Genomic DNA, 19,708 nt, shown 5'->3' with positions numbered 1-19,708 from the left:
CTTCTCGATTTATGTAAGTCGTTTTTTTCTTGTTAAGTAGTGCCAATAAAGTCGATTTATTATTATTATTATTATTATGTTGCAGGGTGCGGTGAGAAAATTACAGCGTTCGTTCCGATCTTCGCACCGTACATTTAGTTGTTCCATCAGTAATTGAGTAGGATCTACACGATGGACGTTGCATTTTAATGCATTTTTCAGTAAAAAAAAACTACTCGTAAAAGGAGATGGTGGCTATCACAATTATATACAAATAGGAAAATATATGGTGGCCAACTGTTGAACTTAAAATTTCAATCGATCAGTGGATTTTATAAAAATTTCACACGGATGTCATAATGGAATAATTGAAACCACATTTCGTATCCACTTGATTCCTCTCGTGAAATGTACAATTTTGAACATTCATGAACCACTCACCTGTTCCTGTCCCTTTACTTTTTTTTTATTATTTTTTCTCTTGCAGAGCTGGATAAAAGATTTATCATTTGTTCTTATTCATCCGCCATCCGCCGTTAGTCCCATCTTGGCGGCAATTTCGTCCCAGGCATAATTTTTTTTAATTTTATTATAATATCTGGGATTTCGTGTTCCATAAAATATTTTTTCCTCGATAATTTTCAATGAGTTGAAGAGCATTTTCATCTGTCCATTCCATCTTGATGCACTCGTTACTTGAAAATAATAGACTAGAGCGATTGGAACGCCAAAAGATCGCAAGCTAGTCCAGACATGAAATCGCAGCGCAACAGCGTTGCTTTCGTGTTTTCTTCGATGCGATAGCCGTTCACAGGGGCAGATGGGCTACCTCGAAGTGGCCCGGGAATTTTCTTGCAGACCGGCCCACTTCAAGAACGAAAAAAGTAGTTTTAAGACGGAGTAGCTAGAATGAGGTGCCATAAAAAAGACGTTTTGATGAGTAGCACGTAAGGATGCCACCTGAAAAGCAATTTTTAATTTTTTTTTTGCCTTTCAGGAAACGGTCAAAAAATTGAGCTGATATTTTGTGGAAGCAGGAAGGCGATGAAAAAATTTGCGATGTTACCATATAATTGCAAGTAGAAAAAAAAGACACATTCTTAATCGTTTCGCGAGAATCATGTAATACTTTTGAGAAATTAATTTTTGATAGCTTGATTTATTCTGAATCTCTCCCTTGATCTCTCGTCATTTCCTGCTTTATGTGACAGTTTTCAACTAGTTGGCGTTTAGCTGACATTATAGGGAAACACCACTAATTTTTTTTATTGCCTATAGAAAAACTACTCGATCTGTCCGTTTTCTGGTTTTTGGGAAAAAAAATTAAACATTTTTTTCTCATATGTAATCTTCAGGGGGCTGTAGATAAGAAGAGTCTGCTCTAAAAAAATTCGGCTGTAAATCTACCCTCAAATTAACTACTCATTCACAAACTGCATGATTATACTCATAATGTTAGTTTTATATTTATTTCATTCCATTTTATTCAAAACAATTCTGAGTAAGTAGCATCAACGGAAAATGTACCATGTTGTCTATAGGTATGATTGAAAAAATAAAATTTGTCAAATTAGTTTTATCAATTTTCTCACATTTGACATCAAGTATTATTTATTTATTTTTTTATACACAACATAGATGCATAGTTTCCGAATTTTGATTTCAAATTTCCACAGGGTCATTTTAATGAAATTGCTGGAATCTTTAATGAAAAAAAGGCAGAAATAGTCCCTAAGTACCATTAACTTTTAAGCCAGTCGACTCTGAAGAATTCTTCCTAATTTAAAAAAATGGTTTTTTACCATAACACTTTTCCATGCTTATGTTATATAGTTTTTCCGATATCATATTTTGATATATCTTAAAATATCATTATATTGATTATTCACTTTAAGATTTTGTACCAAATCCAGTGAAACTAGAAACTATTGATATTGCAACTAATTATATATGACCATTAAGCTAAACACGCGTTATGTTATTGCTAGTTTAGAGTCACCCTGTTTATGCTAGTTGTTCAGGAATAATTTACTTTCATCAGAATTATTCTCAAAACTTATCTAAACATGTATTTATTAGTACCCATCGTCCACACTTGGATACGCGACGCGGTTCGGTACGATATTCGGAACATGTCTGTACCTACCTTTACGCTCACTACACTGAAGCCTCGGTTTCTAGGAACGCAAGTTCGTTAAGATAATAATATGGTATTTATTACCCAATACTCACCGCAAGCCGCCAACCGGATGACTGGTCAATTTTTCTTCTGAAATGTATATATGCGAGCTCTGAGGCTCTTGATAAAGGGACTCAAGAGATTCTTATCATGTCAGATTACCTGAGTGTCTTAGAAAAAACTGAAACAATTTATTTTGATGCCGATTCAAAAAGCGTGACGACCAATACATGGAATGAAATATATAATTCACGAGGGCGTCGAATGAGGGGCGCAGAGATGAAGCGGAGTGTGAAGAATTCGAGAGAAGTAATGTTAGAAGTGAAATTTAATATTATTATTATTTAATATTGATAAGAGAAGAGGCAGGAGCCTATACATCTCAGATACATACAGATATAGAAAAAAACACACTGCCACTGTAAGACGTACAAGAATTCAAAAACGATACAACCAAAATGAGAAGGCAAGAAAAAAGAGAATGAGAATTACGATACAGTCAAGTGCCGATCAAGACAATTTTGAAAGCGTTCACTGACGGGGCGCATACCACTTCACCAGACAGTGCATTCCAAGCACGGAATACACGATTGGAGAAAAAATGCTAACGAACGGTACACTTGAAATTTTCGCGGTATAGCTTGGGACGATGACCACGGCGGCCCGCCTGATCCACCACAAACAGACCACTCATATCACATCTGAAAAGCCCGTGGAGGGCGCGATAAGCCACGATGAGATCGCCTCGCGCACGACGATCCGAAAAAGATGGTAGACCAAACAAACTGAGCCTCTCCTCGTAAGTCGGACGCGTGACACCGTCTAGGATGGAATCCTGGTAGCACTACGCTGGACCGACTCCAGGGTTTCACGATCTCGAACCTGCACAGGTGCCCAGACAGGATCAGCATACTCCAGGATGGGTCGAATATAAGTCGTGTAGAGTAATTTGCAGGTCTCCACTGAGCATCGAGAAAATTATCGCCAGATGAGGTATACGAGTTTATTAGCGCTGCTTGCTACACTATCAATATGTTGGGACCATAGATTAATAAAACAGGAGATAGAGCATTTCGACCAAAACGCATTCACAAAATACTGCCATAAATATGAATTTGGATTCTTTGGGTGGGGGAACTGGACAGGGGCTGATTCAGAACTATTTGCACTGAATATTTCAGATAGTCGGCAATAATTTTATATCGAATGGAAAATAAGTATGTTTTAATGCAAAGATTTCGAGTATTTTTTTATGACAACTATTCAAAGGGATATAGAACTAGTAATACCAAAACACCTTGTGTGAAAAAGAATTTATTTTGAATACAATGTTACCATACACTAATGGTCAATATGACCTTAACCTACATACAGTATATGATAAGTATATGTTTAGTATAAGTATATACTAAAAACTAAAAATTACTTTCATCAAATTAATTCCCTTCAAAATGGTTAATTCTCAGATCAATAGAAGTGGAAGCAGCTGAATTTTATGGAATTTGTATAATGAGAATCTGAAAGAGTTTGTTCATTGAAGAAATTCTCAAGTCTTTTGAACAGATTAGGCGGAATGAAAAAGTAATGTTATACTATAAACATCTACCAATGATTGTGAAATCAAAAAGAAATGATTTCTTTTTGCATAGAGTTAGCCATGAAAGAATCCCTAAATTCGTGATAAAGCATCATTTTTTTTCTTTTACGGGCAGTTATAAATTCAATTAAGTTATATTGCATATCAACTAATAAGCAGTGTTTTAAACTTTCATTTTTAGCAACTCAAATACTTCAACAATCTGCTTCCCCCTTCAAATTTTCATACAACCTCAAAAGTGCTTCTGGGTGTTGAAGTGCATCATAATTAAGAGCAATTTTAACGAGACTGTAAGCTTTAACTGAATAATAATGTTACTTTAAAGCAACTTGCTTGAGGTCATTGCCATATTTATGTTTTTTATGCATGCAGCTGTCTTCAAAGAAATTTTTCATAAGGTATTCGCCTCGGCTTTTCAAGCTTTCATCTTCAATTTTTCCTCCCAATGAATAGACAACGGCTTGTAGGGTAGCAAATTATTTCTTGAAGTACTGACGACACACTCGTCGTCTTAAATCGGTTTCGACTTCAATCAGCTGTTTTTCAATTTCTGTTCTCCGCGTGTTCATTCCTGCAAAAATGTTTCAACTGAAATTTCATTTCGAAATATCCTGATAACGGACATTTAATAACTCATAAAAGTAATGGGAATATCCGAGCTCCATTTGAATGGTCATAATATTTTGTTCATAATTATAGTAGTAGCATAATTTTTACATTGCCATTGAAATACATGTTACAAATGAAGAAAACTTTTTTGATTATCAAAAAAGGTTCAACGCCGTGTGCCTCAAAACATGACCTTTAATCATTTTTATGGATTTTCATTCCTAAGACGAGTTCTATTAACCATAGTAGTTTAGAGAATTTTTTGTACCACCCTGGGTGGGTATGTATCTTACTTGTTTTATTCTTGAACCACAAGACACTTTCATTTCTGCAAATCCTGAACTGGCATTCATGTTTGATGATTTTGATCCCATTTTCCTTCCATTTTCTTCAAAAACTCCAGTACTGATGACAGGCACAGTATTGGCTATAATTAAAGAATTGTTAAAGCAATTAAAATCTCGTTCTACTGTTCGTCTTGAAACCAGGAAGGATGTTTATATAAATAAGCATGATTTATTATAGGAGAAAGAGAATCTACCAAATTTCAAGTTCACCTCAAAACTAGAAGTTGTCAGAAATCACTTGCAAAATTCCAAACAAAGTGATATTCAGACAAGAAAGCGAGTTAAAAAAGTGGTAATGTACCTTTCTTACCTCACTCGGGATGGCATCTTTTTCAAATTAACAGTAAAAGTCGATTTCTCTCATTATACTGAAGTCTGGAGTGTAAATTACAAGAGAAGTGTAAATTGTTTTCATGACCCAGTCTGGTCTGGTCGTCTGGTTTTATTTCTTGGAAAACTAAAATTTAAATCAATTATTTTAATGTACAAACTCAACATTTCAATGTAAGCACAAATCATTAGATCGTATTCAAACAGAATTCGACCCTGGCGTCCCCTAACTCCCTCCCCTGATTTCATAAAGTCGTGTACTCAAACAAGAATAAAATATCAAAAACTTACCGGAATAAGTGAATCGCTTTCCTCTTCCATGTATAAATGCACTTTTATTTCAAACACACTTTTTTACGGCACATCGTTGCATATTTTCCAAAATATTACGACGTGAATGATTGAAATAATATTTTGACAATTACAAATACACACGCCGTCTTAGAAATTTTGAAGCGATCAGGAGGGGAATACAAGCGAAAATTCATGTCATTGGTGGTTGCATGGAGTGGGAATTATTGGAAAAATGAACAGTCTGGAAAATAGCTTATGTTCCATCTAGTTAATCTATGGTTGGGACCAACTGAGGTCGTCGGAAACCACAACGCCAAGATCGCTATGCGAACTGGTAACACGCACCAAGTGCCCATCAATGAAATAGTCGTGCCCGGGATTTCCTTTTCCCAAGTGCATAATAGCACATTTTTCAATACTCAATGGCAAGAGCCACCTGCTGGATCTAAATCCTGCTTCAAGCCTGCACTTGAAGAGACATCGGCGAAGATCTTAATGTCATCAGCCTATGAAGAGTGACGGCAGACCAATCCCGTCGGCAGATCAGCCACGTAGGCCAGGAAAAGTATTGGGCCGAGGACAGAACCCTGGGGCACGCCACTACTAACTGCAAATCCCGGAGAAACGTCCGCCACCCTAACCTGGAATCGGCGATCCAGTAGAAACGACTCAATCCACCGAAGGATACCACCCCTAACACCAAAATGTTCTAGCTTGTGGAGAAGTCTTCTGTGCGGCACACGAGAGAAATCCAAATATGCAACATCTATCGGAATATTTCTATCAATTGAGTTGAAATCCCCAGCAATAACTATATTCCTTTTGCAACCTGAAATGGAAGTCAGATGCTCGAAAAGAGAACTTATTAAAGATGTTGTGAGATAAAACAAAGATTCTCTTGTGTTTGAACTTTGAAGGTGCATTCATTTCATGATTCCTATGTGAACAAGAAAAAATTGAAAGTGAACAGTAAGGTAGATGTGTTATGTGCGGAATAGGTCTTATAACATAAAACGCGAGGTCCGTCAAGACATAAAAAAAATCAAGGATAGATGTTGGAGAGAAGAAGCTAGGGAAATACAAGCTTACGCTGAACATGACTACAGGCGTTTTTTCGAAGCTATTAGAACTGTTTATGGTCCAAGCAGAAAAGCTAACTTTCCTATAAGAGATGCTCATGGAATTATCCTTATGATAGAAAAATTCTCGAATGATGGAAGGAGCATTTTTCTCAGGTATTGAATCAAAATAACGACTCGGATTTATCAATTTTATACCAGCTCTCCGCGTATAGTCCGTTGACATCGCTTGATGACGAAATCTCAGTGTCGGAAATCATAAGTGCGATAAAAAATATGCAAAATGATAAGTCACAAGGTCTAGACTAATGAAGACATTGTCAATAGTCTCCTAACACTATTCCGCAAGATCTTCACAAGACTTCAGATACGTTTTAGTTGTCAATAATATAAGAAAAATAGCGATACGTCAAATTGCAACAATTACAGGGGCGTAAAGTTGCTAAGTGTAGCCGGTAAAATTCTCTCAAAGATTATGGCTAATCATCTGATTCGCTTAAAAAAGCTATTACTTGAGTCCCAGTGCGGCTTTCGACCCAATAGAGGTATGGTGGACCTACTTTTTACACTGCGACAGCTGCAATAGAAGGCTCGTGAACAACAATCAAGGATCTATACAGCCTACATCGATTTGAGTAAGGCCTTTGACTCGGTGAATCGGAGAGCGTTATGGAAAATCATGGGACGCCTTGGAGTACCCAAAAAATTCTTAGCAGTGCGTAAAAGCCTTTACACCAAAAACAGCGCTAGAATACAGCATAATGGCTCTACAACCGACCATTTCTTAACTAACTCTGGAATAAAACGAGACTGGTGTTAGCGCCTTTATTGTTCAATATTTTCGCCATAGCTGTCTCCATAATTGCTGACATGAGAATGCCTGTAGGAGGTGTTGGAGTGAGATTCAGATTTGATGTTTCCAACCATAAGCGCCTCAGAGCAAAAACCCGTACAAAGTTTATCACGGAACTTCAATATGCAGACGACTGCGCACTTTTCGCTAGCAGCTCAGAGGATCTACAGATAATTTTGGACACCTATCTATAAACATATATACGGAGCTTTATGCTTTAGACTCAATATTGACAAAACCAAATTATCGTAAGTTCGCCAGAAAGTCTTCAAACAGATATATCAGCCTGGAGGATGAAACTCTAGAACGGGTCGAGCAGTTCAAATACTTGGGAACCTTCATAAACACTAGGGCTAACCTAGACACGGAAATACACAACCGTATCAATTCGGTATCACGGGCATTCTGGAAGCTAAAGGATACCAAGACAGCTGTTTACAAAGCAGTCGTCCTCCCAACGCTTCTGTACGGAAGCGAAAGCTGGACGCCCTACAGTCGACATATTAAACACCTTGAACAAACGCAACAACGTCATCTGAGACAAAAAATACACATCAAATAGTCCCACAAAGTTTCAAATGCAAAAGTCTTGCAGCGCGCGAGTTGTATAACAATTGAGACTCCAGTAAGAAGAGCCGGACTCAGATGGAGTGGTCACATTCTGAGGATGCAAGACACAAGACTCTCCAAATTAGCTCTGTATGATCGCATCGATAGTTGAATTTTCTGAGCCTTTTTGTAGATTTATTCTCGGTAATGGGATACAGCAATGAATGAATGATAATCAAATATTATGGCTTCTATGCATTTGCTGTTTCCATATCGGGCGAGACATTGACTGGTACAAATATTTCAACAGTAGATTCTTGAGGTCAAAAGAAACACTTTTATTCTATACAATATTTTTCGATTCGGCCCTGATAAAAATATAGAGCTATTTTAAATTTTCATGATGAGCTGATCCACCCCCGGAAAAATGAAATTACCTTCAGAATCACTAGCTAAATCTGTGAAACTATACATCGGTGGATCTTTCTCACAGTGTTGTATTCGGCTAAAGTAAATAATTTTTTAAATTACACAGATAATTTTTCATTGAAGTGGAATTAATGTCTGTGTGTTTAAATAAATGAAGAAGATTTACCTCATGCAGACAATTATTGAATTCTGAAAAAGTACACCTCTGCGCGGGATTCGAACCCGCGATCTCTTTAATTACCGGTCAAGTGCTCTTACCAACCGAGCCACCAGAAGAACGGCTTGCGTCTGCGTCGACGGACCCAAACTGAACCAGAATCCATTTGTTAGTAGGGGTCTCCTTTCGAACATTTAAATGTTCCCAAGGGTTAGAGATTGTTAGTATCCGCTCACGGCAGATGTCGCCAAATGTCGACAATAATGAAATGGGTAAAAAGGATCTTGATGATCACTGAAAGAGAATGTTGTTCCCTTACTACCTAATGTCCTAATCCCTAATCTTCGCTAACGTTTTAATGCGACCTATACAAACAAATGGATTCTGGTTCAGTATAGGTCCGTCAACGTAAATGGAAGCCGTATCCTCTGGTGGCTCGGTTGGTAAAATCACTTGACCCGTAATCTAGGGGGCGCGGGTTCGAATCCTGCTCGGAGGTTCATTTTTTCAGAATTCAATTATTGTCTGCATGCCGTAAATCTTCTTTACTTATACATTTCAATTTTTGAAGAACAGATTTCTCGGAAACGGGAAACGGGGCATTATACTGACGACAAAATATGGAAACTTTTATTACACAAACAGTTCACATGTTCATCAGATGGCGTCCAACTTAGTTTCAAATGTATTTTTATGGTACGTAATGGTCATAATGAGAAAACTGGAAGACGTATAGACGTATGTGAAATCTTTGAAAATGATCAATCAAATAAATGAAACACTATATCCCGAAATTCCTTTCATTCAATAAAACTGTTTGTGAGGTATAACTAAAAATACACTTTTTTTATGGTTCTCAACAGCCTTGATCTTTCAAAATGAGCAAGTGCTTCAGAATGTTAATCGATACACTTTTTTCAGAAAGTGTTTTAGTGATTCTGGATTTAGTGTGTACTTTCAATATCAGAATATACTATTATGATCCATTATACTTCTTAATGTTCTCAATATGATATAAAAAATGGAATCACAACCACTAAAATAAGAAATTGTACTTTAAATTCAAATTTTCCCCGAACCTCTACCTCAATAGGGGTTCTCAGCTAGGAGAATCAATAATAATCCAATATGGAAATATGAAAAACAACATATAATCTAACAACAGCGAATGAACATAACAACTTAACTATTCTTAATCTAAAAATACCTCAGTCCTTCTATTGTCCTTTGCACTCACAGTTTTAATTTAAATACCATTCAATTATTCGTTGAAGTAGAACTATCGTCCTTTTTCCTTACTTCGATTTCAATATCTCCTTCTTCGAATTTTCAACTTTAACTTTCTGACCAACTCAAAATAGATCAATTGTTGTCCAGTATTCACTACTGCTCCATACACTTTTGCAAGGCACTCAATCTTCTTTAGTTTATTCACGTTCAGCGAAGTCTACGTGATTTGTAATTACCAATATTCCTTATTTTATATTCAGACACTCAATAGTCGCTGTGAATGGTTTTAAATGTTGCTTTGAATCTCAAACTTTATCGAAGGTGTACAATTTTCATCAGTTTTTATCAAAGATTATAGAGTAGAAAGATAGAAAACGCCCTCATATCGCTAGTACTGAAAACCGACTACATTTTGGTCAGTGAAAACACATTTGACAATGAGACGGCGCTGAAAACGTATTATCAATACAGAAAAACTGTTCAATAACAGTTTTCTGTTTTATAATTGAGGGGCGCGAAATTCGAATTCTATTCCTTGTATTGAATTTTAATATTGACCTTGTTGAGACCAGAAAACAAACAACCTGAGCGAAAAAACCAAAGGATGGTTTCGTTTTGTGACCAGAATGTTAGTTTTCATCTGAACATGGTTTGGAATCGATTGGTATCAATAAAATACGCTGTTGGATGTGATAATTTTTTATTGGCAGCAATCTATGAAAAATTTACAAAAATTTGAAATTATGGACAATGAAGAGAGCTCTGACTAGGATACAAGAGTACATTATTATCTGCTATAGGTACCTCAAAAGTGCTTTTTCTGTGAAAACGTTTTGAATTAATAAACTGAGTTGAATTTGTACAATTTATATATCAGAAATTGATATGAAACAATATTCAATTCACCGTCATTGGATACACATTTCCGTTACCCACCTATTATTTACGAAATATTCAGAACTACAATTGAAAAAAACCTTACAGAGGTATACAAGACCTGTATTCAAGCCCGTCAGTATAATTTCTTCATGCCTTATGATTTCTGCATGGTATGGTCTCTTTATGACACAATATACAAATTGATTGACGAACGAACAAAACATTCACAGAAGGTTTCATAAAACTTTGACTTTCCAAACAACACTTTGACAGTCACCCGATTCCCAAATCGGGGTCCATAAAACTTTAACATTTCTGAATATATTGAAAGCCATTGAGAATCTTTGAATGGACGTATAAAAGTCATAATTTCCCCTTAATGAGCCCTTCATGTAGGGGATGCTTCCTGCATACAAAAATTTACGTGGATGAACAGTTCTCAACTGTCAGTAGTGTTTGCAGGCCTTTAGGCCCTGAAAATTTTGTTCACTTCGTAGCACTGAAAATAAAAATCAATGAATGACCGAGTCACATGTTACCAGTTTTTATACTTACATTCCCATTTTCCTTAGTAAAATTCGTTTTATTTGATCCACAGTTCTTCACCATCCAATAATTTTCGAACGATATTCTGAGGTTTTCGCCAAGAAATTAGACGAAAATTTTAATAATCAGCAACTAGATCGAGCTTGAAAAACAAAAGGCGATACGAGGTTCTCTATGGAAACGAGAATCAAAACATTAAAAACCTGTTCGATCAAAATGTCTATATGACTCTGACATCTCGCAAAATTTCATATGTCCCTCGAATTAAAATTTTAACCAGTCTTAGGGCCTTAAAAACATATTTGAAACACAGATGGCGCTCACATCACTTTAGTCGCTTCGTTTCCTTTCTTTCTACTCTATAATCTTTGGTTTTTATATCATATTACAAATTTTTCTTTCATCTTATCTGACATCTTTCAATCATTCTTTTTTTTGTCACCATGACATTCTCTATATTAAATCCTAAGATACTATCACAACACAAAATTTCTTATCAAACAAACTAAGCTATATTTCTTTCAGCTGAGAAAACCTTTTCAAGTTTACCCTATGTCCCAGTTGGCAAAGGATCGTGCGATCGGAGGATGGCGTTGGTAGTTGGATCGCGCGATGAGAAAATCAAACGTGAACAAATAAAGCTGGATGTCCTACAGCACAAAATTGGCTCGCGCGATGAATGAGGACGCTCGCACTTGTTTGTTTCGATATACCGTCGAGCAAATCACCTCAACGCCTAGATACAAATCTATACCGAATCGGTTACCGACTTCGAGCGTTCAATGCGATTGATCGCTCCAGAACAAGCAAGTTTGTTCTTGATCGCGCTATCGAACGTTGGACAGGATGGACCTTGAGGAAAATCTAATTAATGAAGTGCTGCTTTCAAGATAAAATATGAAGACGCAACTGCTGTCGATGAGGATATCCTTTTCTTAAAATCGTTGGCTTCGTATTTCAAGGAAAACGAAGTTGTCCAAAAATTGAGGTTGAGGAGCAAAATCGAAAACCTCATCGCAGATGAAATATCCTATTCTTCTTGTAGATAAATAGTGGTCCTTGAAACCTTTGATAGATATTGTTGTTATTATATTTGAATATACAAACAAGCTTAATAAAATATATTCGTTTTTATCAACATATTCCAATTTGGATAAATAAGGCATCATAATCAGTATAATATGTTTGCATGAAAAAGGTTCAATACATTTCGAGAAATTTTCTACAGAAACTATGCTCATTTTGAATTGAAATTTTAGAAGTGAGTTGAGGAATTGATGCATGCATGTAACTAACGACGAGCAAAATTTCATTTTGGTATTTTAAAATTACTAACTTTATGACGGCACTCTCCAGCCCCCCCTCCCCCCAAATTTGAATTTTCACCTTTTTTTGATGCTTAAGTTTTGTACTAGTTTTGTACCGAAATTTACCGTTAAGAAAAATTTTTGTACCCCTAATTGAAATGTTAAAAATACAATTCAAAGTGCCCTGCTGGTGTAATATTACAACAGCAGGGCACTTCAACGGATATTTCCAATATTGGCATCATTCGAAATCTCTCGTTTTGCTCACCAGTCCGTTCGTTTTGCTCATTTATACTTTACGAGTTTTTGGAGAAGAAAAAAATTTTTTTTCTCACCTTAGCTCGTGGGATATCTGCGTTTTGCTCTTTTCAAATCTGCAACTAGTTTTTCTCTACCACTTACCTTTACTGAGATATAGATAATCAAAAGTGCCCTGCTGGTGTAATACTACACTAGCAGGGCACCTCAACGGATCTTTCCGATATTGGTGTCGATCGAAAGCCCTCGTTTTGCTCCGTTTCGCTCATCAGTCTGTTCGTTTTGCTCATGTGGGATATCTGCGTTTTGCTCCCGTTTTGCTCTTTCCAAATCTGCAATTCGTTTTTCTCTACCTCACAAATCACAGAGCTTTGTTGGTTGGAAGGAAACCACTTCAAAGATAAGTTGTCGTTCGCTTTTTGCCCAAAACTAGACTTAACAGTCGAAATAAATGTGAATCATTATTTTCGATATAAATCTGGACCATTCTTTCAGAATCCGGTGGTCTATCGACAAGCAATTGGCTCTTGCAATATCGGCAAGAGACAGTGAATTTAATGTACCCACTACAATTATCAGCTTAAATATATTATAACCTTCGAATGAAAAATAACAAGGAAGCTTTGCTTCACTGTAGAACTTCTGACTGGTGTAATCAGACCATCCTTCCTTTGAAAGAACTAGTGGACTTCTAGTACCAAATCGTTTATAATTTCAAGTGAACTTAAACATCATTAAATTTTACACCTAAATGGTACTCTTGGTGAAACTCGATACTGCGACCCGTTTTGGAATATGTTGACTTAAAATTTATGAAGTAATAACCGATGCTGATATAAAGTAATGGTCGGTAATGGTGAAATTATTAATTATATTATAATAATAATTGATAATGAATTATAGTATGCAGTATAGTAGTTATGTGAATCAAAATGTTTTTGCACCATCGATAAAACGAATACATGTTAAAAAATTGGGATGTAGGGCTCAAAACAGTCTCGTAATTTTTTTTTCTTCAACGCCCTTCAACTTGAATATGGCTGCTGTCTCGAAATTTTTTTTCTGGAAAAACCCCAATTATTTCTATTTTCTACCTATCCTAGAGACGGGGTCACTTTTTCGTGAAACAACCTGTATATTTAATCAGTTTTCAAAACTTAATTCACTGTTGTCAGTCACATAGGCGTAGCCAGGGTTGAGTTTTGGGGGGGGGGGGGGTTGAAATGAAATTTTTCTGATTTTGACATATAAAGTGAGACTCTTCGAAACAAATATTATGTATCTATATTATTTCGGTGGGGTTTGAACCCCCAAAACCCCCCCCCTGGCTACGCCCGTGAGTCTACTCATGTGATATTACACTAGCAGCGCACTTTGAATTACCTTTATCTACTCCTATTAAATTATATATTCATTATTCAACTGCTTTTGAGCAATTAATAGTACTTGTAAACAAACAACGTGAGTTAAAATAACTCGCTACTATAACTCACTATCATAAATCGGAAAAGATTCTTGGAATTCTTTACGAACCGAATATCAGGGTGGCCCTGTGCTTGTTCTACAAGTCGATTGGCCGAAAGGGAACAGTCCATTATTGTTATTGATGGGAGGAATGTCACTTGAATAATTTTGACGTTTCGAATTTAAGTTGATACCTAATTATTGTGAATATTTTGCTGGAAAGAATTAATTCAGAAAATGAAGATGAAGTATTATGTGCACCTCCAGAAATAAGACAACCTTCTAATGTTGCCATACAATTTATTGCCCGAAAATTTAAACTAAAATTTTTATAGCATTGTTATAGATAAGTATTGAGATTTGTCTATAAAGTTCTTTCTCTGTACTTGTATCTTACTATTTATTAAGTTTCACAATAGAGAATTCGCTAAATCTAAGAAACGTCAAATTCGAAAATTATTGGCTCTAAAATGTGTTCATGAATTGAGAACATCAACAAATATTCATGATAAGTGGTTTGTCAATCTTAGTGATGTAGAGTTTCCACTTGATGCCCAGAGTATTTCAGGTTTAGGTAATAAATTCAATTTACCATATAATATAAGTAACTTCCCACTTAAGCAACTTGTTATCGATGTTGAATATATTCTGTCTACACGGAACACAGACGATAACATTGTAAATGAAAAAGGAATAAGGTCATTAATATAATAACCAATCACATTCATCACATAAAAAATAATAGAACCAACAACAATGACTTTCTGTTGAAAAATGTTAAGAAGACTAAACAATTCCTTCTATCTCATGATGATGTTTTGATTCTGAAGTCAGACAAGGGAAACTCTACTGTAGCTATGAATAAGGTTGATTATAAATATAAAGCGTTGGAGTTGCTCAATGATGCACAGACTTATGTGATGTTAACTTCAGATCCAACCATAAGTGTACAGAACAAGTTGAACAAGATTGTCTCTAGATTATATAAGACATCTCATATTGACCAGCAGACGTATAGTTTTCTTAGATGTAATAGTGGAGTTAGTCCCAAAATATATTTCTTACCAAAATTACATAAAGAAAACTTCCCCCTTCGACCGATTGTTAGCTTTGTTGGCTCCCCATTATATAATTTAAGCAAGTTTTTATCGCAGTTACTATCTAATGCTTTCCTAAGGGATGAGAAACATGTCGTAAATTCTTTTGAAATTGTTAATGAGTTATCTGGTACACCCATACCAGAAGAGTATAGATTGGTTTCTTTAGATGCCAAGTCACTTTTTACAAATATACCGGTTGATTTATGTATAGACCTCATAAAACAACGTTGGTCAATGATCCGACCTCATACACAGCTTGAACTTGACGAGTTTGTTGAGCTGTTCTCGTTTTGTGTCGACAACAGCTATTTTGAATTCGATGGTAGTTTTTATAGGCAAATTTTTGGAATAGGTATGGGTAATTGCATGGCACCTATTATAGCGGACATCGTTTTGTCATATATACAGGGGAGAGCCCTTGGTGCTCTATCCTTCCGTGTTTTATTCTTTAAAAGGTATGTTGACGACATAATTGCATCCATACCCAATGACAGGACAGATGAAATTTTAACTGCTTTCAATTCCATACATCCAAGATTGCAGTTCACTGTTGAAGTTGAAAGCTGTGGACAGATCTCATTCCTTGATACCCTAATGATTAGACACGAGGGTCATCTTGAGTTCAACTGGTATAGTAAGCCATCATCCTCAAACCGCGTCCTTAATTTTAATTCTCAACATAGTTTCTCTCAGAAGCTTAATATTGTGGATAATTTAAAACGTAGAGCACTTAACCTATCTCATCCGAGGTTCCATGAAGAAAATTTAAAAAAGGTAACTGATATTCTAAAAGCGAATGATTATCCATTAAGTCTGATAAGAAAGATTCTTTATAATGTAAATTCTCGCTCTAACACACGAACTAATGAGAGTAACAAAATTTTTTATAAAATACCATATATCGAGAATGTTTCTGAGGAGATTCGGAGGGTGCTTAAAACGGATGAAATTGATATTGTTCGAAAACCTGAGAATACTGTGGGACAGCGATTTTATTCGGTACTGAAAGCTAGGACACCTAAGGAATTCTTGACTAACGTAATATACAGGATTCCTTGTTCGAACTGTACAAAGACTTATATAGGACAGACGGGACGTTACTTAAAAACTCGACTATCTGAACACAATAGAGATATGGTAAATAGCGTAAACCCACTGAAATCTAAAGAGGGCTGTACGGCTCTGGCAGAACATAGTAGAGATTTTTTACATGTTTTCAATTTTAATGAAGCGGAGGTCCTTGGCAAGCAAACAAATTTAAGAAAGAGACTGTTACACGAGATGATTGAAATCAAGAATGACTCTAATGTTGTTAATAGAAGAACTGACATTGAAAATTTGAATGCAGCATATTATTCTCTTATATCCATGATGAAGAAATTGTAAACATATTGTCACCCTTGTTACGCATTTGGTTCAAGTCAGTTTCCTTATTCACTCTCGTTGGCTTGCCGAATAATGAATACATTTATGTCAAGTGAGTTGGTTCATTGTTGTATTACTGTAGCGTATTTTTTGACAAGGAAAATCATATAGTATTGTAAGTAATTTATTTGTGATTTATTGTTACTTTACCTTTTATACACCCCATATTTTGTTGACTTGTATATAAATAATTTTTTTTATCTAATTTTAACGTCGTTTTTTGAAATTTTTTAATTGTTTTTGTAATACTGTTAGTCCATTTGTTGAATTATTGTCCTTGTAATTTTGCCTGCAAATTTCTTGTTTCGGTTGAGTCATAACACGAAGCTCTCTGTAATTTTTCTAGTGCCCTGAGGATGTTTATAAAAATAAACGAAACGTCGGCCTATACATAATTGGTTTTCTTCATAATCAGACCTCAAAACCTGTCATCTCTTTTTGGATTACTATTTATTGTTAATGTCGTAGATAAAGTATAGTATTCCACTTGCGGTAATGGTCATAACTCACTTGATGAATTACAGCACTCGCCTACGGCTCGCGCTGCAAACTTCATCTGCGTGAGTTATGACCTACATTACCGCTCGTTAAATAATAATATACTATTGCACACTCACCGATATTGGTCTCAGGAATAGACAAATGAGAAAATGTCTTAATAGAAAATATGGAACTCCATGATAAGATTGAAATTCTTATTAAACATGTAACAATCTTTGAAAAATTCAAAACTTCCAATCATCCAGGAAACACAGACAATTTCTCTTCACAGTCTTCAACGATGACTCAAGATGAGAGTATGGAAAACTCCTACATATTTAAAACAAATACCAACAACCTCAATATTTCGAGTAAATCTCTTATTACCAATGTTCGCTTATCCGTTCTCTGCAATCGACGAAGCCGAGGAGGATTTTATCGTACAGGATGGATAAAATAGTTGGATGTAGCGAAAATAAGGAAGGACTATTTCCTACTATTTTATATTTATAATTTAAGAGGCTCGAATTCAATAAGAACTATAACTATGTTGTTCGGAGTCTTGAGGAAACAAAACCATATTTTGCCTAGGCTAATGAAAAAAATATGATGAAAATTAACCCAAATTGGGCTTAAATGAAATATTTTCTACCTAGTTGAATATATGTTTTCTTACCATTAGCATAATCACCGTCTCCTAAAGCTAAACCTGGAACATTGTCACCGATCATTTGTCTTCTTTGGAACTCGGTGTGGTCAATTCGATCCGGCAGTGGACTATGATAAAAATTTTGATTTTTTAGCTCCTTAGCAAATTCGAAGTTTGAAATAGTATCACGTAAGGCTGAAGTATCCTCTATGTCCATTACATCTAGTATTTCTTCTTTTGTTCTGTGTTCTGTTTTCGCCATTTCGTTTTGAACAAAGTAATAATACCTATGTTCTGTGAAGTATCATACATCTGAATTGAGTCGTGAATCGGACCGTGATGGTGCTGCAAAGATTAAATAAAAATTACACGTCATATTTCGAGTTACTGATAGAGTTTCAGAAATGGAAATATGCATTCATTTTGGGTCTACTAAATACTCGGTGATCGGAATTACTGATTGTTGAATCACTTTTCTTATGCATCTATTTCTGATTCAGCATTAATGAAAATGGCAATTTTCAACTTTTTTTTATTACTCAAAATCTAGAAATGATATGGCAGTTTTGTTTTCAGATTTGGATTACTCAGAAAAAAAGAGGTAGAGAATGTGTTATTCGTTTTCTTCTTGCTGCTATAGTTCTTGAAATAACTTAGTAATAAGTTAACTTAGTAACTTAGTATACAATGAATTTTACCCACCCTGTACATATTCGTTTATTTGTACAAGAAATACAAATAGGTAATGAAATACCCAAAACAGAGTGTACAACATCAAAATGAAAGAATGATTAACAGATGTGCTTTTCAGAAAGAATGAACAAATAAAAGAAATAGAAAAAAGTCACCAACAATCGATTGAGGTTGTTCGAAATGTTTTTCACAATTTGAAAAAATATATCAATATAAATTTCTGAATCGTGTTTACGATGTGACACTTTGTGAGCATAAGAGGTCAGTAAAATGTATTCGGGTCTGTCCTGGACCTTCGAACCGTAGCGTGGAGATTGAAGGAGGAGTTTCCGTCCAGTCGTGCAAGTATGGAGTCTATAATAATAATAATAATAATTATTCATCGATGTGGCGATTCCAAATAATAACAATCTTCTAGATAGGCACACTGAAAACATTTCAAAGTACAGAGATCTCGAGGAGCAAACCAGAAGACAGTGGAAGCTGAAAGATGTCAAGACCATCCCTATTGTCATATCATCTACAGGCCTGATACCGAAGAAACTACTAGAGAACTTGAGGAAACTTCAGCTGGACGAAAATATCTATAGAGTCATGCAGAAGGCGGTACTGCTGGGAACGGTGACAACTGTACGCAAGTACATGGGAAATTCAGAGGAACACCGTCTGCTCCGACAGGAAGTACGGGTGGAGCGGGAATCCAACCTACAGCAGGGAGCCGAGGAGCGACCCGAACCCGACCACTACCACGAGCCCGAAAACCTGGAAAGGGCTCCAACAGAGCTTAATCCTTCTGATATCTGGGATAAGTGAATGTTCCTCTGGAGAGGAGTGTGAAAGCCGCAAGGCTAAGCCCGGGTGTTCACTGGAAGCGTACTCGAGCAGGCGTTTTCAAGCGGCTACGAGCTCGTACGCGCGATCCGCCTGAAATGGGATCTGTAGCGAGTGTAGCGCCTGCAGGCCCGTTGGCTCATTCATTTCAGTCCGGTTAAATTGTGATTCAGTAAAGATTTTGTGCCTATAAAAGATTTCTATTGCTTAAATGGCTTCATCAGTGACCGAATTAAATCATCTTGGCTTTTTTCCTTATAAGGAATTGAGCATAACTTTTGGCGGCAAAAAAATGGGGTTTTTGTTTATGTCTTCAAGAAATACGGGTATCGACTGATTACTTGCGAGAAAAGCTATAGAGTACTGAATTCTACGTCGAATGAGATCAAGTGTGTACTTTTTCTCACTAATGGATCCCAAAGGGACAATTTCCTGAAACATTTT

At 36.0% G+C, this 19,708-nt stretch overlaps 1 protein-coding gene across 5 annotated transcripts in view; it reads right to left on the bottom strand.

Annotated features, from left to right (window-relative positions):
- Positions 1-19,708, bottom strand: part of LOC123315826 — a 164,008-nt gene that overhangs the window by 27,615 nt on the left and 116,685 nt on the right. For all 5 annotated transcript variants that reach the window (XM_044901698.1, XM_044901697.1, XM_044901701.1 and 2 more), the window contains one exon: positions 17,768-18,085. In XM_044901698.1, coding sequence (XP_044757633.1) covers positions 17,768-18,002 — 235 coding nt within the window. In that variant the 5' untranslated portion in view covers positions 18,003-18,085. The remainder of the gene's footprint in view (positions 1-17,767; positions 18,086-19,708) is intronic.

This window comes from Coccinella septempunctata, chromosome 6 (genome assembly GCF_907165205.1).
Source record: "Coccinella septempunctata chromosome 6, icCocSept1.1, whole genome shotgun sequence".
Classification (NCBI taxonomy): Eukaryota; Metazoa; Arthropoda; class Insecta; order Coleoptera; family Coccinellidae; genus Coccinella; species Coccinella septempunctata.
The sequence above is the reverse complement of the archived record's forward strand: the minus strand, read 5'-3'. Positions and strand labels throughout refer to the sequence as shown.